The 24,638-nt window shown below is 48.9% G+C and overlaps 2 protein-coding genes across 2 annotated transcripts; both read left to right on the top strand.

Annotated features, from left to right (window-relative positions):
• The first annotated feature begins 1,236 nt into the window (after positions 1–1,236).
• Positions 1,237–2,368, top strand: LOC127187123 (dual specificity protein phosphatase 13). Its single transcript, XM_051143346.1, has 2 exons — positions 1,237–1,385; positions 2,140–2,368. The coding sequence occupies exons 1-2, from the start codon at positions 1,237–1,239 to the stop codon at positions 2,366–2,368; spliced, it is 378 nt and encodes a 125-aa protein (XP_050999303.1).
• On the top strand, positions 1,239–15,266 carry LOC127186623 (dual specificity protein phosphatase 13). Its single transcript, XM_051142879.1, has 7 exons — positions 1,239–1,385; positions 3,650–3,857; positions 5,285–5,479; positions 7,067–7,161; positions 10,468–10,641; positions 13,496–13,716; positions 14,790–15,266. The coding sequence occupies exons 2-7, from the start codon at positions 3,771–3,773 to the stop codon at positions 14,990–14,992; spliced, it is 975 nt and encodes a 324-aa protein (XP_050998836.1). The 5' UTR covers positions 1,239–1,385; positions 3,650–3,770; the 3' UTR covers positions 14,993–15,266.
• Positions 15,267–24,638: the final 9,372 nt, after the last annotated feature.

The raw sequence follows: 24,638 nt of genomic DNA, 5'->3' as shown, positions 1-24,638 counted from the left end.
AAAAAGTTTGCCTGCTGCCAGGCATGGTGGTACATGCCTTTAATCTCAGCACTCAGGAGGCAGAGGAGGCAGATCTCTGTGAGTTCGAGGCCAGCCTGGTCTACAAAATGAGTCCAGGACAGCAAAGGCTACACAGAGAAACCCTGTCTCAAAAAAGTCCAAAAAACCAAAAAAAAAAAAAAAAAAAAAAAAAAAAAGTCTGCCTGCATGTATATCTGTGCTCTTAATTACTGAACCATCTCTCCGTACCAATAAAATTATTATTATTATTATTATTGTTGTTGTTGTTGTTGTTATTATTATTATTATTATTATTATTATTATTATTATTATTAATTTTGTTTTTTGAGACAGGGTCTCTCTGTGGAGCCTTTGGCTCTCCTGGACTCACTTTGTAGACCAGACTGGCCACGAACTCACAGAAATCCGCCTATTTCTGCCTCCCCAGTGCTAGGATTAACAGTGTGTACCACCATGCCCAGCTAAAAATAAATCTTTTTAAAAAATGTTTCTGATGCCAGGTCCTTGAACTCTTAGACCTAAGGGCAATGCTCACCTTCTTTGACCTGCAAGGACTCATCAGCTTTCTCTTTAAAAAACAAAAACAAAAACAAAACAAACAAAAAACAAAAATGCTCTCTTCATTATAGGATAATCGTTCAAATCTTCCATGTGAACCACTTCAGATGCTTCCTTCCATGTGAAACACAAATTCCCCTGTGTTCCACAATCCAAAGGCTCCAATCCAACAGACATTGGTGGCTCACCCCGTTTGTGGTCTGCTTAGACCTGCAAAGTTCTAACATCCATCACTCAGTGCTCTTCTCTGCTTTAAGTCTGTCCTTGGAACAAAACAGTCTATGCAAGGGCTCTAATCCTATGAAGAAAACTATTTCAAAGCACTTACTGTATGTTAGACACAGTGAACCTTTGGTTTAACCCTTACAACAAATATCACCAGGCAACTAAATCCTTAGCTTTACAGAAGAAACTGACAGGCGGGGGGGGGGGGGGGGTGTGATGGTGACTTGTAGGCGGCTAATTCCATGTTCTTGAAGAATTTAGGGTTGGGGGTTGACTCGAGAGAAACAGGTCTTGCTCTCTCTGGAGGCCCCTGGGATTTGCTGAGTCACTTTGTCCCACCTGTCACTGCCAATCTTTGGGAAGGAGAAGTGACACGGGAGAGCCAAGAAGAGGGACCTGACTGCAGGGCCAGTGGGGTAGGCTGGCTGGCCCATGGCTGAGGCCTCTGTCTCAAAACTGGGAGAAGAAACAGAAGCCACACCTTGCCCCAGTGTCCTGCAGCTGGAGGAGCTCCTGAGGGCCGGGAGAGCCTCCTGCAGCCGCGTGGACGAAGTCTGGCCCAATCTTTTCATAGGAGATGCGTGAGTGGCTGCTGACAGGGTTGTAGGAGTGGGCCAGCAAGAGGCAATCCTTGAACTCTTTACCTGAGCAGGCGCCTAGAAGGAGCAAGGAGGACAAGTTGCTTCTAAGCAGCCCCAGGCCAGGAATTTTCCCCCGACTCCAGAGGGCCAGGAGCGAGTCAGTGACCAGTTTCTACCACCAGAGGGAGCCTGAGCGTTTTGCTTTTTGTTTCTTGGGGAGGTCTAAGGGAATTCTTGGCTGGAAGATCCCTGGGGTCTTAAGGCACGTTTTCAGGCAACTGGCCAGTCTGGGAAACAGTAACGTTGGAATATGATGGCGTAGACGTAGATCGTACATTCTGGTCCCAGCTTGCCTCGTGTGGGCACTGAGTGGGTGGAGAAGCCTGACTGAGGATGAATCAGAAGAGGTGTCATTTCTAAATATTTGTAGATTAGTAGCAGATATGACGTAGTGACCAAGTGACTCGGGATGATGTTTATTAGTAGGAGGAGATGTGGCAAGAAGGGAGGGGCAGCTAATTCTCAGGGCTGAAGCAATCTTTTCCTTCCTGCCTTTGGTGGGGGCAGGCTGCCCGAGACCACGAAAGGGTCTAAACACAGCTTTCGCAACAGAAAGCTCTGGGGCTGGGACAGAGCTGGCTCCATATCGCTGAATTCTAGCCCCCTTTATGCACTTACAGCTTTATTCTCCCCAAGCTTCCTTCCTGACTCCAGAGGCTCAGCCCAAATCCAGACCCCTTTCTGCCCTTCCCAGGGCCACGGCAAATAACCGATTTGAGCTGTGGAAGTTGGGGATCACCCATGTGCTGAACGCCGCCCACGGGGGCCTCTACTGTCAGGGGGGCCCTGACTTCTACGGCAGCAGTGTGAGCTACCTGGGAGTGCCAGCCCACGACCTCCCGGATTTCAATATCAACACCTACTTCTCCTCGGCAGCTGACTTCATCCACCGCGCCCTCAACACACCTGGGGGTAGGAGTTGAGCCCGGGCCCATATTTCGCTCACTTGTAGGAAGGCTATCTAATTCCACCCGCCCCCATCTTCAGCATCCTACCTCATCCCTGTTTTGTTTTGTTTTTTGTTTTTTTGGAAAAAAAAAAAATCTACGCTATGCCTTAGCATTTTATCTAACAGCATTGCTTCTCAGGTAGGGAAAGTGAGGCCAAACAGCAAGGCCATAATAAGTTAGATGTAGCCCCCAGGCTGGACGCCAAGTCTCACAAACATCAGAACAAGTCTTACACCACAACAAAGCAGCCCTGGGAAGGTGTCACGTGGTACCCAGAGGTCTGCCCCAAAGTACTTCAGAGTGGACAAAACAAAACTCCCAGGATTCAACAGGTCTTGAGAGGCTAGAGCCCTTACTGTATGTTCGGTCAGCTTGAGGAACAGGCACACACACCCCTTTGCTCTGTGATCCCGGGCAAGCCAGTGTCCTTTCCTCAGTTTCTATTTCCTCATATTTTTTTTGTGATGAAGAACTTGGTAACATTCGCGTTGCTTTGTAACAGCCAAAGCATTCCGACATTCTTCGCCCCCACCCTTGCTCTCTTTTATCTGTTCATCCATCACCTGGTCATTATTCACCCAGTGTCTGGGAAAGAACTAAAAATCCTAGGACACTAAACTTAAGTAAGCCAGGGCCCCTGCTTTTGTAGAACGTGCTAATCACACAGTGGGGTATTCCGAGTGTTACTGGCGTGAGAGGGCACATGTGAAGAGCTACTGGAACACCCAATCCGGAGGACCATGGAGCTGGGGATTTCCCTCCCAGGCAGTTTCCCTCTGTCACACGCAGAGGGGACTGACTGCTTTGTGATTCAAGGGATACCTTAGGCGGTGAGGAAAGCCAGTGGAGGAAGCCGTGTCTGACATGAGACATGGTGGATGAGCAAAGGCTAGTGAGACGAAGATCAGGGAAAAGGTCAGAGGCCATGGCAGCTCCAAGGAACTGCAAACTACAGTTCGAGTTTGAGGTGGGTTCTGGCAGAGGTGGGGTACAGGGTCGGAGGTGGGGTACAGGGTCAGGAACAGCTCTTTCTCCAAGGCTTTTATAAGTCATGTTGAGAGTTTAGACTGCAGTTCAAGACTTAGCGAAACAGATGAAGATCAGGAAACTGAGACCTATAAAAGGATGAGGGACTTGCATGGGGTCCCATAACACGCCTAAGAAAGGTTTGGGGGATGGAATTTGGGTTTCAGCCCCATTCCCTGGGTGGGCTGGCTGGTGGGAAGGAGCCATTCACCTGTGTGTCTTCCTCAGCTAAGGTGCTAGTGCACTGTGTGGTAGGTGTGAGCAGATCTGCCACACTGGTCCTGGCTTACCTCATGTTGCACGAGCAGCTGTCCTTGCAGCAGGCTGTGATCACCGTGAGGGACCGCCGATGGATCTTCCCCAATCGCGGCTTCCTCCGCCAGCTCTGCCAGCTGGACCAGCAGCTGCGGGGTGCAGGCCAGAGCTAAGGAGCCAGGTAAGGCAGAGCAAGGAGGCAAAGCTAAGTGTGACTGGCAGTGAGCAATCTGCTAAGGCGTGGGGGAGGGTGGAGGGGTGGGAGGGTGGGGAGCTGGTTTGTGTGTGGTGGGAAGTGAGGACTCATTCCCTTCCCCAACATGCTAGGTTCTCCTTGACTATTCAAGATTTCACCACAGCCTGCCAGGCAATCCTCCCACCTGGATTTTTTTTTTTTTTTTTTTAAAGATTTATTTATTATGTATACAGTGCTCTGCCTGCATGTACACCTGAAGGCCAGAAGAGGGCATCAGATCACATTATAGATGGTTGTGAGCCACCATGTGGTTGCTGGGAATTGAACTCAGGACCTCTGGGAGAGAAGGCGGTGCTCTTAACGTCTGAGCCATCACTCCAGCCCCTACCTGGATTCTTTAGATCTCCAAAGAATAGAGAAAGATGGAAGATGGCTCAGTGGGAAAAGCACTTGCCATAGAAGAACGAGGGCCTGAGATTGAATCTCCAGCGCCTAGTAGTGCATGGGAAGGTGGGAGACAGAGACAGAACAGTCCCTGGAAGTCAGTGGACCTGGCATACTAAGTGGAAAAAGACAAAAAAAAAAAAAAAAAAAAAAGATAGTCCATTTCAAACAGGGGAGAAGGCAAAGACACACAGACACAGGGGCGTGGGAAGAATAAAAGAGAAAGATGAAGAGGAAAGGCTGGGAAGTCTTATGCTCAGCAGACATGTCATTCATATATCTGCATATATATATTCCCACCCACTCTGGGGTGCTGTCCAGCCTCTCCTGGGGTCCTGTAGGACTTACCAAATTCCCAGACAGCAGCAAAAGCAGGCTGGCCTGTCACACACGTCCTGGGAAATGTGCTGGTGTTAGTAACCAAGGATGTGTTCCCGTGTACATGGTGAGTTCACAGCCTGCTCTACCCGCTCCAGACAGGAAGGAAACAAGTGGCAGAACAGCGAATTTTGCATCATGCCCTGTCACTCTACCAGCCCACCCCGCCCCCTTAGCCCGGGATCTCAGACACCCTGACCTCTGACCTCAACATCTTGCCCATCAGGCAGCTGCTTTGGGGGAAGTTGTTTGAACAGCGCTGCAAGATTGCACAATCTGTGGAAAGGACATCCACAAAACTGTCATGAGAATCCTCAGAGCTTTGCAGTATACAGGCCGTGCAACTGTAACCAGCAACCCCAGGGCTGAGGCTCTGAAGTGAGGGGGCTGTGAGGAGAGAGCTGTCTCTCTCAATAAACCATGGATAGCAAACCTACCGTCATCACTTCTTGTAACTTGTATCCACTTAACCTTGCACACAGAACTGAGGTGCAGCACATTTAGGTAACAGCTCTTATCCTGTGCTAACACCCCAGCCAGCCTGGGCCTTGGTTTGCCTGCCTCTAACATGAAGGTTCTCTCTTCTCCAGAGACAGTCCTTACCCTCTGCCACAAGTCTCTGCCAGTTTGCTACTCTGGTCCTGGCCCTGATGGCAGCCTTAGCTGGAGCGGATGCCCAGAAGATAGAAAGGGCCCGGCATGGAGCTCACCATAAAGCCCGCTGCTCCATCAGCTTCCTCCAGTGTCCCACACGTCCTCTCAGCCGCTGTCCTCAGTCTCCACAGGTAGCGGTAGGCCGTCTGTCAGCCAGTCTCCCTTATAGAGCCAGGGAGAATGATTCTCAATGTTCTCCTCAGCCTGCTTGAGGCTCAAGGGCCTGAACAGTGGTTGAGTCTTAGCTCCTGGGAATTCAGTGGACATAAGACTGAGGGAGGGTGCAAATGTGTATGTGTGTGTGTGTGTGTGTGTGTGTGTGTGTCTGGCAGGGCTGGAGAGTATTATGGTATGGGTATATGGTTAGAGCATCTGGATTAAAAGGATAGTTTTTAATCTCAAATCCAGTGGGCCCTCACTAGGCATAGCCCCTGGGGTGTCCCTGCCTTTGACAGAGGAGGAGGGCAGTGGAGGGGACAGCTGCTTCTGGATAAAGCCGCTGACTGTACACACCTGCTCCATGATCCATGCCCTTACACCTTTGTCTGCCCAGGCTACTGCGTCTGAATCTGTCAGGTCTTGATCTTGAACCAGTCACCCCCAAAAAGAGGCTCCTAGGCCTACACACTGATGTGTACCCCCAGTGTGTGTGTGTCTGTGTGTGTGTGTGTGTGTGTGTGTGTGTGTGTGCTTTGAGCTAGTTTCATCTGTCCTCTGGCATATATCTTTTCAGGTCTTTACTTCTACCTTTGTTCTGGGTAACTTTTGAAAGCCAAAGGAGTTAGGGGCGCAGCTTGATTGTTTGTTTGTTTGTTTGTTTGAGGCAGTGCTGAGATTGTAACTCAGGATCTCAACCATACTAGAAAAGTAAGTGCTCTACCACTGGGCAAAACCTCCCAGTCCTAAAGGGAGGTGGTTTTCTGGATTTATTTATTTATTCATTCTTATTTTACTTGCATTGGGGTTGTGCCTGCATGTGCGTCTATGTGAGTATGTCAGAACCCCTGGAACTAGAGTTACAGTTGTGAGCTGCTGTGTGGGTGCTGGGATTTGAACCTGGGTCCTCTGAAAGAGAGGCCGATGCTCTTAACAGCTAAGCCACTTCTTCAGCCCCGTCTGTTTTGTTGTGTGTGTGTGTGTGTACTGTTTTGTGTTTTAGACAGAGTCTCACTATGTAGTCCCGGCTAGCCTAGAACTCACTCTGTGGACCAGGCTGTCTTTAAACTTACAGAAATCTGTCTGCTTCTGCCTCCTGAGTGCTGGGATTAAAGGTGTGCACCACCATTCCCGGCTCCAAAGGGCATTTTTGTTTGGTTTTGGTTTGGTTTTTTGAGACAGGGTTTTTCTGTGTAACTGGACTTACTTTGTAGACCAGGCTGGCCTGGAACTCACAGCATCTGCCAGCCTCTGACTCCCCCAGTGCTGGGATTAAAGGCATGTGCCACCACACCTGTCTCCACAGGGAATTTTTAAGATAGTTTGCTTGATTTCCTTCTCCCTGCCCAGCTACCCAAATACATCTATGCCACACAGCACAGGTACCCCACCCCCTGAGCTTCCTGTATGCCTGACATTAAGACTGAGGCCTGGATCTAGGGTGAAAGTACCAGGCTAAGGCTGGTGCTGGCCATGCTGTGGGACCAATGAACAAGTTGGGAGTGGCGACAGGAGACAGAAGGGACAGCATGCTTTATAATTAAACTCAAATCAAAAAATAGAAACAGCATCAAGTGTGCGGAGAAAGGCGGCTGGAAGCCGGCAGCACAAAGTGCCTGTTGGAGAAGACTACAGCCTGGGCAGGATCTCCTTACAGGTGGGTGAATATACCTAATTCAGGGGCCCCTGAGAATGCTGGGTAGTGGTGCCGAAGGCACTTATGCCTATGTACGCTGGGCAACTGTGAAGTTTTGTTGGCAGGGTCCAAATGGGTCAGCGGTAGAGGCACAGAACTCTGCCGCTCACTCCTACGTGGCCTTGGGCGTGCTGTTTTTCCCATCCCAAAAGTGGGGATGTCCATACCACCTGCTTCATGAGAGCACTGTGTGGACTCAGGGTGAAGATGTGAGTGCTGGGCTCCATCTGGCCTGTAATGTGCTTCCTTAAGCTGTGGATATAACCAAGAAACACGGAGATGCAGGGGAAGCCTCCGCAGACTGTGGAGATCTCCGCTCTACAGGGCACTGCTGAGTCTGGAAAGGGCGGAAGTGATTGGAACAACATAAATAGCGTGATGCCTCTTTTAGGCGGCATCTCCCACGATGCGATGCGGGGCCTCTAGGAGGCGCACGGCATTTACGCTGCTGTGGGAGTTTCCCTACAGCCCTTAGTGAAGATTCAGGCTCACAGACTCCCCCTCAGGCCTGTCTCCCCCCAGGGATGCACACTGGGAAGAGAGTACCTCATCCCACCCTTGGCATTTGCCTGCCATGGTCCCCAAAACCCCTTTCTGAGACTCCTCGATGTTCTACTGTGAAAATTCCAGCCCCACCTGGCCTATGCTCCCCTGGGGAACAAGGGAGGCAGAGAGCAGACGGCAAAAGGGACCAGGAGGAATGTGTTCCAGGCTCACAGATAAAGAGGTAGGCAGCAAACAGCTGCCCTGTCCCTGGGTGGCTGGGCAAGGCCTGGGGCTGAGGGCATGCACGGTGGTATATTCTAGAAGGCCGTGGTTCTTGGGAGAAATGGAAGACAGGCAACAGAGAGCAAGCCAGAGACGAGCGATAGCAATACCAACAGAAAGCAGGTGTGTGCCCCAGACACAGTGACAGCATGGGCAAGAAAACCACTGCCCTTGAAGGCAGCTGCTCGGCTGAAGCCACAGGGAAGCAGAGGCCAGGTGGCACTAGGCTACAACTGTGAGGGCTATCACACTGCACCCTCTTCAGCCGTGTCTCATCCTGACATGTCTAAGATGTACAAGTCAGGGTCAAGCAGGGCCCTCTATAGATGGAGAGGCAGCAGGAATCAAGGGAACTGATTCCATGGGCTGACTATGGGGGCAGGGGTGGGGAAGGGGTGGGGGATGCCTAAAACTTAAATGGGTCACTGAGTGAGCCGCTGGCCCTGCCTCTGATTGATAGGTGGGAGGAGCCCTCAGTGGACTAGAGTAGATAGCTCAGCTATATGTATCCTGAGCTCCAGGAGCAAGGCTTTAAGTAGGACCTGATCATGTGGCCCTAAGTCCAAGAAAAACCTTTCCTACAAATCTGAATTTAGGCCAGGAAGGCTAAGAACAGCTCCTATGTCCCCCACCGAGCTCCTGGTGCACAGTTGTACGCCTGACAGTCATTGGCCACTAGAGGGCAGACTTACCCCATGCCAAATTTAGCAGGCTTGTGAAGGAAGAAGGGTCCTGTGGTTTTCCCAAATCCCTGTTCCACTCAGAGCTGGAGCAGTCTATCTGGTGGCTTCAGACCACCTGGATTCAGGGGTCCCCCTCCACCCCAATGTCCCTTGCCCCGGTGTTACTCCATGTTGTCATTTCTTGCAGCCAGCCAGCTGAACGCCAGGGCGTGTAGAAAAGTCAGGCAGCCCCAGCACTCTTTACATGAGGAGGAACTAAGACCCAGGCAGGAATGGACACTTGCCTAGGTCCCAGAATATATGCTTGCCAAGTTTTAAGGGGAACCCATTATCTAGGCACCCCATCAGGTGGTCGCCCATCTTCAGGGTGGTTATGGGGACAAATGTTTTCAATACCAGAGGCACTAGGGAGATGTGACGGGTCACTGCTTCAGCCCAAGCAGCCTACAGCTGTCCGCATCCCACCCACCCACCCACCCATCGGCTCAAATGTTTATGTGTGGCCCTGGAACTCTAGGCGCTTCACAGAATTTGTGTTCTGGACGGAACCTGCCTTGGGACTGTTCCACTCACAAGCAGAGTCCTGCCCCTGTGCCCCCAGTACCCCATTCCTGGCCCTAGACCATGCCCTAGGTAGGAGGCAGGCCACTCAGCCTGCCCTGGAGAAGTCACTGAAAAGGATGAGGGAGAAAGCCTGGTCTTCCCTTCCACCCAGCTTACCATCCACTCGCTGGGTGAGCTTGGCCAAGCCAGTGGCCTCCTGGGTACCTGTTTATTTTTCCAGTCTTGGCAGTGCCTACCAGAGGGAAAAGAGTCTCTACCCAGTCTGCACCTTCTCTAGTCACTCCTTGAGGGGACCAGGGGCAGCTGGCTTTCAAGACAGGTCTTCCTTCCCACTCCAGCACCAGACCCGGGTTCTGGTGCCTCTGACACCCCAGCTCTGCAGGGGCCCGGATGGCCTGAGCCAGCTGACTCCAGACATACCCCACCCCATCTGTGTGAGGCCTAAACAGATGCATTGGCCTGAACCACAGGGGTAAGGAAGAGAATCCTGGGGCCTGTAAGCAGAGGTGTAGCTCAGCCCTGACAGCTCCCCGGGAGAGACGCGAGATGGTGACTACCCTGTAGCAACTGGCAGGCTTGAGGAAGGGACTGGGGTCACTCACTGGATATTAACCCCAGGGTTGTCACCTGCCATTTGTCTTTGGATATCATTGAATTGACACCTCCGAGCTTCAGTGTCCCCTCCGTGTGAAACACAGAACGCACCACAAGGGATACGTTCTGCCTATGAGAGGTTCCAGCTCGCTTGGTGGGAAAAACCTGACCAATGCCAGCTTGTAGCTGGGCTCTGACCCTGGACAATGCTCTGACCTCAAGTACCAGCCCTAGGAACAACAGGGGTAGGGGCTTGAAACAAGACGCCTGCATTTGGAGGGACATCTTGGTTGTTCTCCAAGAGCCTCAGCCAACTGGGGTCTCCAGAGACTTCTAAAGGGTGGGTTCTGAGTTGATTAGTCCTACAGAGCACCCCCCGACACAAAGTCCCTAAGGCCAATGCTTCTAACAGCCACGGCCTCAGGAAAGGTGTGCCTAGCGCCATGGTGTTGACAAGGAAGTTCTAGTTCTCCTTGTTCCCAGGGAAAGGGTTCTAGGTTCCAGCCCAGCGGAGCCAGTTAATAGCCTCATTCAGTGTAGGCAAGGCTGGTCCCACAGCATCCCAGTAGCTCCTGGTACTGCAACGCGGGCCTCCTTGTCCACAGGACCCGTCCTTGGGAGCCTGCTGCAGCTACTGCTGTTGTCCACTCTGTTTCAGGATGGACTCGTTGCAGAAGCAGGACCTTCGGAGGCCAAAGATTCACGGGGCGGTCCAGGTGTCCCCCTACCAGCCACCCACGCTGGCCTCACTACAGCGACTGCTATGGGTCCGTCGGACTGCCACACTGACCCACATCAATGAGGTCTGGCCCAACCTTTTCTTGGGAGATGCGTAAGTAAACCCAGGTAGGGGTTGGGGGTGGCAGACAGATACGAGTGCCAGGACAAACCTCTTCCAAATGGCATCCAACGCCTCTCACCATTGCCTATTTATCTTTCTTCTTCTATTTAATAATGGAAACAGAACACAGGTAAGAAAAATACACAAAACATACAGTTTCACCTTTCAGGCCATTGAAACAGGAAACTACTTGTGCCCTACAAGTTCCCCTTTTTAGTGGAAATCCACACTTTAAGTGACTTTCTTTTTCTTTTTTCTATTTTTGAGACAAGGTGTCAATTACTCCAGGTTGGCTTGAACTCCTTATGTAGCTGAGGACACCTTGAGTTTCTGATCCTCCAGCCTCTATCTACCTCCAAAGCACTGGGTTTACAAGTACACATCACCATGCCTGTTTTATGCTGGCGATCAAACCCAGGGCTTTGTGTGTGCTAGGCAGGCATGCTACAAATTGAGCTACGTGCCTAGCCTACCCAAAACCACCACCACCACCACCACCACCACCACCACCACCACCACCACCAGCATCATCGTCAACATAATCGTCATCGTCATCGATACAGAGTCTCACCCACTTAGCCCCGGCTGTCCTAGAACTCACTAGGTAGAAGGGGCTGGCATCTAACTCACAATGATCCTCCTGCTTCTGCCTTTAAATATTTTTTATTTTGTATACATTGGTGTTTGGCCTGCATGTGTATCTGTGTATATCCTATATGTCACAGGTCCTTGATAAAGTGTAAGCAGCCTGCATTTACCTGTTTACCTGCATTTGCCATATTTTAGTGATTCATGGTGTTTCATAATTTAGACACACAGGAACTTGCTTTACCTGAGGGGTTTGTTCCATGTCCCCCAGTGGATACCTGAAGCTGAAAACAGTGCCAAGTGCTCATAACATAACACTGGGATTTTTCCTACTAATGCATACAAAGTTTAATTTGTAAAGTAAATTAAATAACACTAATAATAACAAAACAGAGTAATTACTCTATTAAGTAAGGGCTAATTGTACACAGGCCTGTGATACCGTGATGGCCAGTCTTACTACTGAGATATCTACTAAATAACTAATGGTGAGAGTGGCATAGGCAATGTGTATGCACTGGCCCAAAGGGTAACCCGTGCTCTCCTTCCAGCCTGCTTTCTCGTGCTCTCCTTCCAGCCTGCTTTCTGTTACTATTATAAAATGGTGGTCAACACTGACTGGTTATAGTTACAGTTCATCATGAAGAGAAGCCAAGAGGAGTTGGAAGCAGGAAGCAGGAAGGACCACTACCTACTGCCTTCTTCCACCTGCTTGCTCAGCTACCTCTCTTAGATAGACCAGTCCCACCTGCTAGGGATGGCACCACCCCCTGTGGGCTTCGTCCTCCTACCTCAGTTAGCAACTAAAAATGCCCCATAAACATGTCTGTAGCCCAGTTCAATGGTGGCAATTTCTCAATTAAGATTTCTTCTAGAAAAAAAAAAAAAAGATTTCTTCTAGCTGGGCGGTGGTGGCACACACATGTAACCCCATCACTCAGGAGGCAGAGGCAGGCAGATCTCTGTGAGTTCAAGGGCATCCTGGTATACAAAACAAGTCCAGGACAGCCAGGTCTCTGTTACACAAAGAGACCCTGCCTTAGAAAAACAAAAACAAAAACAAAGATTTCCTTTACATAGATCTGTAAAGTTGACAATTACTGCTAGCTATGACACTTGGGCACAACACAACAGGACAGTACAAAAATTCAAATCTATTAGTTGTTTATTTATAGATTTTTTTTTTTTTTTTTTTTTTTTAGTATTTTGAAGCCATGGTTGACACAAATGAAACTGTAAAATGTAAAACCACAGATAAAAAAGGATAACTGTACCATACTTAATAACTCATTACAGGACAATTAAGTTTTTTTGTGTGTGTCAAAAATGTTTTCTTCCCTAATATTTCAGGGTTTTCTTTTGTAAGATTTATTTATTTATTATGTATACAGTGCTCTGCCTGCATGTATGCCTGCACACCAGAAGAGGGCATCAGATCACATTATAGATGGTTGTGAGCCACTATGTGGTTGCTAGGAATTGAACTCAGGACCTCTGGAAGAGCAGACAGTGTTCTTTGTTTTTTTGTTGGGCTTTTTTTTTTTTTTTTTTTTTTTTTTTTAGACAAGGTTTCTCTGTGTAGCCTTCACTGTCCTAGACTTGCTTTGTAGACCAGGCTGGCCTCAAACTCACAGCTATCTGCTGCCTCTGTCTCCCAAGTGCTGGGATTAAAGGCGTGTGCCACCACCCCAAGCTAGACAGTGCTCTTAACGGCTGAGCCATCTCTCCAGTCCCCTAATATTTCAGTTTCAAACACTATCAAATTCAGCTTACATAGTGTCTGTTGGCCCACTTTGAATTCTTCCTTTTAATCTGTTCCTAAAGAAGGTGTTTACACAACATATACACACATACTAAGGCTTCTGATGCACGGAATTAAACTGCCCTCCAGGAAGTCTCCTGAGATGAAAGGTCTAGAGTAGTGGTTCTCAACCAACGGATCACGGCCCTTTTGGCAAACCTCTATCACCAAAAATATTTACATTATAATTAATAACAATAGCAAATTCACAGTTATGAAGTAGCGACAAAAATACTCTTATGGTTGGTGGGGCGGGGGTTCACCACAACCTGAGGAACTGTACTCAAGGGTCGCAGCATTAGGAAGGCTGAGAACCATTGGTCTAGAATCCTTCACCAGGGCAGTTTCCTGCTCAGTGTCTGCACTTGGAGAAGAACAGAGGGTGAGGGCTAAGTTCTGATCCAGTGAGGCCCCACCTCCACCCCACTGACTTCCCATGTGCCTTCCTTCCCTTAGGTACGCTGCCCGGGACAAGAGCCGTCTAATCCAGTTGGGCATCACCCACGTTGTGAATGTTGCTGCAGGCAAGTTTCAAGTGGACACAGGTGCCAAGTTTTATCGTGGAACACCTCTGGAGTACTATGGCATCGAAGCTGATGATAACCCCTTCTTTGACCTCAGTGTCCACTTTCTGCCTGTTGCTCGCTACATCAAAGATGCCCTCAATACTCCCCGAAGTGAGCTGCTGGGGAAGGCAGGGTCTGGGTTGAGGTCAGGGAGGGATGAGGAGCTATCTATTTCTTGCCCGGCATTGGTGGGTAGGGAGCCCACAGCGCCAACCCCATCAGTGACCCTCCTACTCAATGGAGCAGAGGGCTGTTCTCTTTGACTGAGTACATGGTGGAGACCAGTGGTTTCAGGTCTAACTTAGATTCAGCACAGGGGTTGGAGTGATGGTTCAGGGGCTACAGGGCTCGCTCTGCAAGTACGGGGATCGGTGTTCAATTCCTGGAACCCACATGAAAAAGGCGGGCACCATAATGTGTTCTTGTAATCCCAGCATTAGGTAGATGAAAATAGAATATTTGAGGTTCACTAGCAGGGCAGCCTAGACAGTGAATCCAGGCCAGTGAGAGACTCTGTCTCAAAAAACATGAAGGCGAAGTATCCAGATTTGACTTCTGGCTTTTATACGCACATGTACACACTTGCATGCACACGTGTACATTCATATGTACCACCGTATCAGTGCACGCACACACACAAACACTCTCCGCTATGGTCACCAAGATAACCATACCTTTTAGAAAGAGGCCATGCACTAGGCAGAAATCACAAGATTTTGCAAAGGCTTTTCTTGGGTAAGGCACCCCAATGAGGAGACATAGGTGCAAGGACGCGTGCACAGGAGAGGACGCGTGCGCAGGAGAGAGGACAGGGCTGAGCGGGGGCGGGAGAGGACACATGCGCAGGAGAGAGGGCAGGGCTGAGCGGGGCGGGAGGAAGACATTTCCTGTGATTTAAATCCAAGGGACTCTGGAAGTTCAGTGACCACACATCTGGAGCTACAATGGCGACTAGAGGAAGCCTGTGGCGGGGAGGGTGGCACGGGGTTTGCCACAGCTCACCTTAGCCCAACACTAAATTGCTGTGTGACCTTGAGCTGCCATTTTCCCAACTGATAACAATGAAGACAGTGCCGGGTTTCCAGGTTGCTGAGACAGGTGGATGGAAGGGATGGCCAGAGATGTCCCTTATCCCCAAAGGTGAGGTAGAATCAGGTGGCCAACGCTGTTATGTTTTCCTACAGGCCGCGTGCTGGTCCACTGCGCCATGGGGGTAAGCCGCTCTGCCACAGTTGTACTGGCCTTCCTCATGATCTTCGAGAACATGACACTGGTGGATGCCATCCAGACAGTGCAAGCCCACCGAGATATCTGCCCTAACTCAGGCTTCCTCCGCCAGCTCCAGGTTCTGGACAATAGGCTAAGGCGGGAATCGGGGCAACTCTGAATTAGGGAGCGCCTGAAGCCCTGACCCCTCCATCCAACATGGCCCAACCTGACCTACCTGGCCCTGGGAATGGCAACCTCTGCTGTTTCCAGAGACCCTAATGGCACCAGCAAGTCAGGGCTCCAGTGAGACAGAGGCAGGGTGGGCTGGGTGGTACCCTTCAGCAGGCAGAGTCCCCTGACCCAATACAGAAATTCTTTATGCAGAAGAAAGTTCAGTCTGTCTCTATAATAAAAGGTTCATCATATTAAAGACAATTTGTAAGACAATGACTTCATTCTCACAAAGGCTATGAGCCTCGGGATGGCTTACCAGCTCTGACTCAGTAGCCTGGGCGAGGAAGGAGGCTGAGGTCATACCAAGGCCTAAAGAGGAGAGTAGGAGGCAGTCAGTTAGTGATAATGTCTAGGTTCAAGAGAAGGTTTGGAGCTGGGCGTGGTGGCGCACGCCTTTAATCCCAGCACTCAGGAGGCAGAGGCAAGTGAATGTCTGGGAGTTTGAGGCCAGCCTGGTCTACAAAGTGAGAAGTTCCAAGTGTCAGACCCTCTCTGGGACCCAATCATCGAAACTCACTGTTGGGAGCCAGTAAGATGGCTCATTGAGTAAAACTTCTTGTAGCCCAAGACTGGCAACCTGGGTTCAGTCTTCCGCCTTATGAAGGTGCAGAGAGAGAGGGAGGACTCCACAAAGATATTTTCTGACCTCTACACTCACGCCAAGGCACATATGCATATCCTAACACACCATGTCTACATTCTGTAATGATATAAATACAATAAAGTTTATTTAATTTTTTATTATTTTTCTTTTTATACAATATACACTTATTACACATAAACTATGTACAGCTAGAATACCCACAACACAACCAGGAATTATATAAATGTCGCATTCATATTGTTTTGGCTATTTGTATTTGGCAACCTTGAAGAAAACATACTTCCTATCTTGGTGAGTCTAAAATTATGAGTGTAAAATCAATATCTATCATATCTCATCTCTATCAACTTAAAACATCTATCTAGACCTAAAGACATCTTAGCCCCTAAACAACTAAGCTTAATTGTAAAACTAAACTTTCTGGTCTTCAACCTCATCAGAGACTTGAGAAGGAATAAAATTAATTATATGAGTAAACAGGAATTATAGGTTAGCAGCTTCCAAAATGAGAAGATGACAGAGACAGTTTGCTGCCTGCACAGTCACCCATAGCTCTCTGTAACATTGGAGCATCATCTCCAGTCTTCTGGCCCAGTATATCTGACAGACATATTTGTGAGGCAGGAAGTATTGAGGACTTGCTTACCATGTCTTGGCAGAATTTGGCCATCGACTCCACCTGCATCCAAGCTTGTCCATTTTTAGGCAGAATTCTCTCTGTGGCAGAAACGAGGGCATTTTGCCCAGTGGCTGCTTTGCCACATTTGAAGCATTTGAAATCTCAAAGCCCGCCTCCGTAGTGACACACTTCCTCCCACAAGGCCACACCCCCAATAGTGCCGCTCTCTGTGAGCCTATGGGGGCCGTGCCCATTCAAACCACCACAGCCAGCATGACATAAACCCATGTGCGCCTGTCACAGCCCTGTAATCCCAGCATTTGGGAGGTAGAGGCAGAAGGGTCAGAGGTTCAAGGCCAGCCCCAGCACACAGTGACTGTGAAGGCAGCCTGAGCGACATGAGAAAAGGAAAACGACCACAGTCCAGCAACTTCCCCTTGGGAAACAGCACAGGCTGGCCATGGTTTCAGGGGTTAAATGATCGGCTTCCCCGCTCCCTCTGGCTGCTCCAGTTTACCCTGTGCTCCTCTGACTGACTCTAGAACATGAAGGTTTCTCTGGGGTTGGTCCTCTTGCCTCTTACCTCCCTGGTGCTCCCACTTTTCTGGGTGGATCTTGGCTCCCACAGCGTCAGGGAACATCTTCAGGCTAAAGATGCAGACAGTGACTTAGTTCTATCTGGGCTCCAAGCCTCGCCCCCTTCATTTGCATATTGTACTTGGACTCCGGACACAGCTGAACCGGTACCTCACACGCCCCTCCTCCACCCTTCTATCTGGTTCCCTACCTTATAGCAGGGTTCCCCAGGCACTGTCGCCATGCCAATGATGGGTGTTTATTATTTATTTATTTATTTATTTAATCACCACTGTGACAAAATATCTGATAGCCACTAAAAGGAAAACGTCATTATTTTGGCTCTCAGTTTCTGAGGAAATTCAACGTTGCTCTGTCTGTGGTGGCAGAAGCAGGAGGCTGTTCACATGGGAGCTGAACCCACCTGCTTACCCCAAATCCCCCCCCAGGGGCTCTCCTCCTTCTGACAACTCAGTCCATGTTGCTATTTCTTGCTCATCCTCTGTCAGCAGCACTCAAAATAGTGGCTCCAGAGGCCAGCCTCTAAGTCATCACCCCGGCCTGTGCATGTGGGCAGCCTGCCCCTGTCGCCTGGGCTGGGGTGTCTACAGGCTGGGACAGAGCCTTCCCCTTAGCCCAGAGCTCAGGTTTCAGCAGGTCATATTCTTCCGACTCTGCAGATGGAGCTCAGAATCTGGGGCTACAGTGGGAAAAGGTAGGGAGGTCATAAGAACCCAGGCCGCAGAAGCCAGGCTCCCAAGGAAACAGGCTGGCCTGGGAAAGGTAAAGGAAGCTGACTAAAGATTGTCAGGTAAGTAAGGATGACCATGACCAACACCTCAGCCAGGAAGACAGAAGTGAAACTACTGCATAGAACTTCTGAGCAGTCTCTTTAAAATAATAAAATAAAATAAAATAACAGTGTGCTAGCCAGGCTTGGCTGTGCATGCCTTTAGTGCCGGTACTTTGGGAGGCAGAGGCAGAGGCAGAGGCAGAGGCAGGCAGATCTCTCTGGTTTTAAGACTAGCCTAGTCTACACTGTGATCTCTTGGCCAGCCAGGCACAACAGAGTGAGATCCTGTCCAAAAAAAAAAGTGTGGGGTTGGAGGAGATGGCTCAGTGGTAAAGTACTTGCTGTGAAGACTTGAGGACTTGAGTTCATCTCCCCAGCACCCACAAAAAAAGCTAGGCCTGGGGGATGCTTCTGCAACCTCATCACTGAGCCCAGAGACAGGCTGGGTCCTGGGACCCATTGGCCACCCCACCTATCTAAAGCAGTGAGCTCCAGGTTCAGTGAGAGACACTGCAGTATAGAGCAAAGGGGAAAGGCCCTGACACTCATGATTTCACACACACACACACACACACACACACACACACACGGGCACACACGGGCACACACATACACACACACACACGCACACACACACACACGAGTGACAGAGAGACTGCACACCACACGTACACACAAACATATTTGGTTTTCACCTCCCTGGTGCTGTGTGGAGTCTGAGTGAGATTCTGGGGCTCTGTCTCAGTCCTGGCCAGCCCTTGCCTCCACATTTCCTTTAATCCCAGCATTCGGGAAGGAGAGGCAGGCAGGTCTCCAAGTTCGAGGCCAGCCTGGTCTACAGAGTGAGATCCAGGACAGCCAAGGCTACACAGAGAAACCCTGTCTCAAGACAACAACAACAACAACAACAAAACAGAAACAAAACAACAAAAACAAAATAAAGAAATGTCACTGGTGGGGGCTCTTCGCTGGATGAGGTATGCCAGCTGGGTGAGATTCTCTTTCTGGGTGGGGGTGGCACCGTTTGTGTTACTGTTGTGTGAACAAGAGCAAAGATCATAGGACATATATGGGTACATGGAGGGAAGTGGGAAGAGGAACCGTGAGGCCACAGGAGTCAGGAATGGAGAAGCAAGAAGGGTCAACAGACGACACCACCACCATCAGAGGCAAAGCAGGAACAGTTGAGTCCCTGTTCAGCCAGAGCCAGGGACTATACCCCAGCCTATACCTAAGGATTTTCTACATTAGAGTCCTCACTTACGTCAGAAAGTCCACTGGAGACAGTTCCGTTTTCTGGAACAATCTTGGCTTTCTTTTTGGGGCTCATTTTTGTTAGCTTAATTTGGAATAGGATCTCATGTACCCCAGGCTGGCCTGGACCTCTTTTATGTAGCCCAGGATGACCCTGAACTTTGGATCTTCCCACTTCAACCTCCCACCTGCTGGGATGACAGGCATGCAAGCCCGTGCCTGAGTTGCGAGGTTCCAGGAACCATGTGCAGGGCTTCCAGAATGCTAGGCAAGCACACTCTATCAACTGAGCCACATCCTCCACTAGAGAGTATTGGATTTCCCGAAGAGATTCTCAAAATGCGTCCCAGAGGCCGCCTAAACACAGCTGATCCATTTATAAACTTGAGTCAGATCACAGACACTGCCTGCCGAGGCTGGCTGAGTATCTTTGAGGGACGGTGGGTCAGCACACTCAGGCTGAAGCAAGCCCTCCCTTCTTCCCTTGTCTGAGATGGAACCTTACTATGTGGCCCTGGCTGCCCGGAAACTCAAGATCTTTACTCAGCCTCTTAAGAACTCTTACCAAGGTCGAATTACAGGCATGAGCCACTATGCCTAGCTGTTCTCTTATGTTTTTGGTTTTATTGTTGTTTCATTTACTTATTTTATTTATTTTTATTATTTGCATGTTTGTACATGTGCACGCCATGGCGCATGCGTGAAGGTCACAGGATAACAGAGTGTGGCTTCTCCTCTTCCATCATGAAGAGTCCCAGGGTCTCAGGGCTTGAACTCAGGCTATGGCTTCCAGGTACCTTCACCTGTTGAGCCATCTCTCTGGTCCTGATTTGTTTTTTTTTGTTTGTTTGTTTGTTGTTTTTGAGACAGGGTTTCTGAGTGGCTTTGGCTATCCTGGACTCCCTTTGCAGACCAGGCTGGCCTTGAACTCACAACGATCTGCCTGCCTCTGCCTCCCGAGTGCTGGGATCACAGGCATGCACTACCCGGCACTTTTGAAGCCCTCCCTCAGGGTCTTACTTCCTCTAACAAGCCTGAGCCACCTGACTCTCCCCAAACAGCCCTACTGGGACCAAGTGTCCAAATGCCAGAGCTTATGAGGACATTCAAGCCACTGTACCCCACTTGATCTCCACTTGGTGGCACCGTTTGGGTCGGCTATGGAACCTTTAGGAGGGGAAGCCCTCTAGGCGTACAGCGTTAGGGGTGGGCCTTGAGGCATAAGGCCTGCCCTTACTCCTTGTTCGCCCTTTCTGCCTCCTGTGTGTGACTGGCACGCTGCCTGATTCCAGCCTCACACACCCACTGCTATGCTTCCCACCATGATGGACTAGTCCTTCTGCCTCTGGAAGCCAAAATATGGAAGCCTGCCTCCCTTAACCTGCTTTTTGTCAGGGTATTTTATCACAGCAATGTAAACATGACTTCTTTTTAAGATTTATTTAATTTTTATGTATGCAATGTTTTGCCTGCATGTACACCTGCACACCAGAAGAGGGCACCAGATCTCATTGTAGATGGTTGTGAGCCACCATGTGGCTGCTGGGAAGAGCAGCCAGTGCTCTTAATCTCTGAGCCTTCTCTCCAGGTCATAAACATAACTATGACATCACCCCAGACAGCAAATTAGCTCAGTCAGTCATAGAGCTGGTGGTCCTGTGGGTGGTCAGGTGTATAATAAATGTCTTTGTCCAGAAAGATTGGTGCTTTTCTGGAGAAAGAGAACTGGACTAAGAATAAGAGAGGGGTCAGGCACATACTTTCAATCAAAACATTTGGGAGGTGGGAGAAAGAAGATCAAGAGTTCAGGGTTGCCGGTGGTAGTGGAACATACCTTTAATCCCAGGGCTCGGAGGCAGAGGCAGGCAGATCTCTGAGTTCAAGGACAGCCAGGGCTACAACTCTATCTCAAAAAACAAAATAAGAGTTCAAGGTTATTCCCAGCCACACAACAAGTTCAAGGCCAGCATCATCTATTTGAGATGCTGTCTCAAAAAAACCAAATCAGGAGCCGGGTGTGGTGGTGCATACCTCAAGAAAAGAAAAAGAGAGCTGGAAAGATGGCTTAAAGGTTAAGAGCACTGTCTGCTCTCCTAGAGGTCCTTAGTTCACTATGGTGGCTCATAGCTATCTGTAATGAGATCTGGTGCCCTCTTCTGGCAGGCAGGCACACATGCAGGCAGAACATTGTATAACACACACACACACATATATATACACATATATAATTTATTTATTTATTTATTTATTTAAAGAAAAAGAGAGAAACCCCTCCACTAACTCTAGCTCACTCCCTCTGCTCCTCAGTTGAGGGGCAGGCCTACAGTCATGATGGATTCTCAGCCCTTTGGAACTGTAAGCTCAAAAGAACTCTTCCCCCCCCCCCCAGTAGTTGCCTTGGTCACATGTTTACTCACAGCAACAGAAAAGTGAGGAATATAGGGAGACATTTCTCACACCACAGCAGGCTGGAACATAGCAGCGGGAGCCGGAACACCAGAGAACTGAGGTTTGCCGGGATTGTCCAGCTGCGGGAACCTGCAGATGTGGACCCCTATGGACCTTGAGTTCCTCAAGGGTTTGGGTAGCATTTGCTGCACTGTAGGTCTGCTGTGAATGTGGAAATAGACAAGCAAGTCCAAGGGTTGTGGGTGGTTGTACACACCCAGGAGACAGAGGCAGGTGGATCTCTGTGAGTTCCAGGCCAGCCAGGGCTACACAGTGAGACCCTGTCTCAAGAAACAAACAAACAAACAACAACAAAAAAACATTAAAAACAAAAACAAAACCCCAAAACAAACAAATAAAAGACAGCTCAGAGTCTAACACACAGTAGGTGTCGAATGATGACTTGAATTTCTTCCCTTCTTTTTGTCCATCTGCTGTGGGTGGCAATGCTGGGGCTGGCTACAGAGAGCTCCACCTTGTCCTGCCACTTCTCTGAAAAGCCTGTGCCTGGATTTGGGCTTTAGTTTTTATTTATTTATTTATTATTTAATCTGTTTATTGTTTTTAGAGACAAGGTTTGTCTGTGTACTCTGGCTGTCCTGGAACTCACTCTGTAGATCAAACTGTCCTCAAACTCTGAGATCTGCCTGCCTCTACCTCCTGAGTGCTTGGATTAAAGGTGTGCCTTGCTGCCACAACCACCACCCAGCTAATTTATTGTTATTATTAAAGAACAGTTCTTTTTAGGGCTGGAGAGATGGCTCAGAAGTTAAGAGTACTGACTGCTCTACCAGAGGTCCTGAGTTCAACTCCCAGCAACCACATGGTGGCTCACAACCACCTAGAATGTGATCTGATGTCCTCTTTCGGCATGCAGGTGTACATGCAGGCAGAGTACTGTATACATAATAATAAATAAATAAATCTTTTTAAAAATAGTTTTTAGTTTTTAAAAAAAAATATTTTATTCTAATTTTTACATTATGTGTATGGATGTTTTACCTGCATGTCTGTCTGTGCACCAGATGCATGCGAACGGCGACTCAGATTTCCCAGGACTGGAGTTACAAACAGTTGTGAGCCATTGTGTGGGTGCTGGGAATTGAACCCCAGTTCTTTGAAAGGGCAGCCAGTGTTCTCAACTGCTAAGCCAGACCTGTAGCCCCAATTATTTTTACCTTAAATGATGATGTGTATGTGTGTCTGTCAGGGGTTCTATGAACATCGTTTGTGGTGCCCAAAGAGACCCAAATAACCGTTGATTCCCTGGAGCTGGACAGAGCTCCCAGCCCGGGAGCTCAACATGTACACTCTTAACCACAGAGTCACCTCTCCAGCACCCTGGATTACTTTCTTTTTTTTCTTCTTTTTTTGGGTTTTTGAGCAGGGCCTCTTTGTGTAGCCTTGGCTGTCCTGGACTCGCTTTGTAGACCAAGGTGGCCTAGAACTCACAGCGATCCACCTGCCTCTGCCTCCCTCCCGAGTGCTGGGATTAAAGGCGTGCGCCACCACGCCTGGCTTCATATTCTTTTAGTTCTTTTTATATGATGTATAACTTTTGCCAAGAAGTTTCACATACAAAGCTGACTGTATTCTCTTAAGAGTTTTCCTAAGTAGGGTTATAAAGTGACAGCAGGCTACATTAGGAGTCCACAATGCCAAGTACAGGCTCCTCTGCAAACCCTCGTCTCCAAACACCAGAGAACATTTGATTTTATGGGAAGCATTTTATAGGTGCCACAGACCTGGCCGGTCCTTATTCTGGTCTTTAATTTAGAGAGAAGAGTTAATGACCCTTACAAAAACCTGCTGACATTTTCCTTAGCTTTGGTGTCATTTCGAGGTAGAATAGGAGTACTTACACACAAACACACACACAGACACACACAGAGACAGATGTACACATGCACAGACACACAGGCACACACACTCCTGAATCAGGCTTATGAATAAAACCTGGAGTGTCTAAGAGTTGTTTGTTGTTGTTGTTTTTCTTTTCAATTATAACTCAAAGGGCCGGGCGTGGTGGCACACGCCTTTAATCCCAGCACTTGGGAGGCAGAGGCAAGCAGATCTCTGTGAGTTCGAGGCCAGCCTGGTCTACAAAGTGAGTCCAGGACAAGCCAAGGCTACACAGAGAGACCCTGTCTCAAAAAACAAAACAAACAAACAAACAAACAAACAAAAGACCCTCATAAAGTCCTGGAAAGATGAGGTTCCCCACACTCTGAGAAAGAGAAAGGCTGAGAGGCAGAGGCAGGCAGATCTCTGTGAGTCTCAGGCCAGCCTGGTCTACAAAGTGAGTCCAGGACAGCCAAGGCTACACAGACAGACCCTATCTCAAAAAAACCAAAAAAGAAAGAAAGAAAGAAAGAAAGAAAGAAAGCCCACTTGGTGTGATTAGGGGAGAAGAACAGAAGCCAAAGCCAGCTCTTCCTGCATCCTTCCCCCTTCCCTGCCAACCATTCAGCACAATATTTAGGAATTACTAAGTAGTAGGTTTTTTTTTTTTTTTTTTTTTTTTATCTTCCACCATGAGTGCATTTCTTGGGGATACTGCTGGGAATAAAATACAGGACGTTCAGTTACATTTTAATTTCAGAAACATATTTTAAACCATACGTTTGCTCCAAATATCACATGGAACAGATGTATGTGAAAACTGTATTTACCATCCAGGTGTGGTGGCATATGCCTGTAATCTCAGCGCTTGTGAGGCAAAAGCAGGTATGTTAGGAACTCGAGCCCACCTCAGCTCTATGAGTTTGAGGTCAGCCTAGGCTACAGGAGACCTCCTCCCCAACAACAACCCCCTGTATTTATTTCTTTTTTTTGTGGGGGGAGGGGTTTCAAGACAGAGTTTTCCTGTGTAGCCCTGGCTGTCCTGGACTCCCTTTGTAGACCAGGCTGGCCTCGAACTCACATCAATCTGCCTGCCTCTGCCTCCCGAGTGCTGGGATTAAGGCATGTGCCACCATGCCTGGCTTAACCCCCTGTATTTATCAATGGTCACTCCTACCCAGACATTATATTGTCATTATGGTCTCAGAGGAAAGGGGGAAGGAGACGATTCAATAGAGGACACCAAGAGACTCTTCAGGTACCAGAGGAAAAGAAAACGAATGTGCTACCTGGCTTCTGGTTACTGTAACCGGGAGATAAATCAACTTTAAAAGAGGAAAGGTTCATGGTGGCTCACAGATTTGGAGCTTTCCACAGCCAGCTGGCATGTGGCTTTGGAGTCTGTCTGGGTCAGGGTGACACATCATGCTGTCAGCACAGAGCTGAGGAGCTGT

This window comes from Acomys russatus, chromosome 3 (genome assembly GCF_903995435.1).
Source record: "Acomys russatus chromosome 3, mAcoRus1.1, whole genome shotgun sequence".
In the NCBI taxonomy this organism is placed as follows: Eukaryota; Metazoa; Chordata; class Mammalia; order Rodentia; family Muridae; genus Acomys; species Acomys russatus.
This window is presented reverse-complemented; position numbering and strand designations above follow the sequence as displayed.

What these genes read in the sequence shown, in the direction of transcription:
- LOC127187123 (XM_051143346.1), top strand. Translation starts at nt 1,237, where the DNA reads ATGGCTGAGGCCTCTGTCTCAAAACTGGGAGAAGAAACAGAAGCCACA. An exon ending in AATCTTTTCATAGGAGATGC is followed by an intron (nt 1,386 to 2,139) that starts GTGAGTGGCTGC and finishes TGCCCTTCCCAG; the next exon opens with GGCCACGGCAAATAACCGAT.
- LOC127186623 (XM_051142879.1), top strand. Translation starts at nt 3,771, where the DNA reads ATGGATCTTCCCCAATCGCGGCTTCCTCCGCCAGCTCTGCCAGCTGGA. An exon ending in AACCTTTTCTTGGGAGATGC is followed by an intron (nt 10,642 to 13,495) that starts GTAAGTAAACCC and finishes TCCTTCCCTTAG; the next exon opens with GTACGCTGCCCGGGACAAGA. An exon ending in TGCCCTCAATACTCCCCGAA is followed by an intron (nt 13,717 to 14,789) that starts GTGAGCTGCTGG and finishes GTTTTCCTACAG; the next exon opens with GCCGCGTGCTGGTCCACTGC.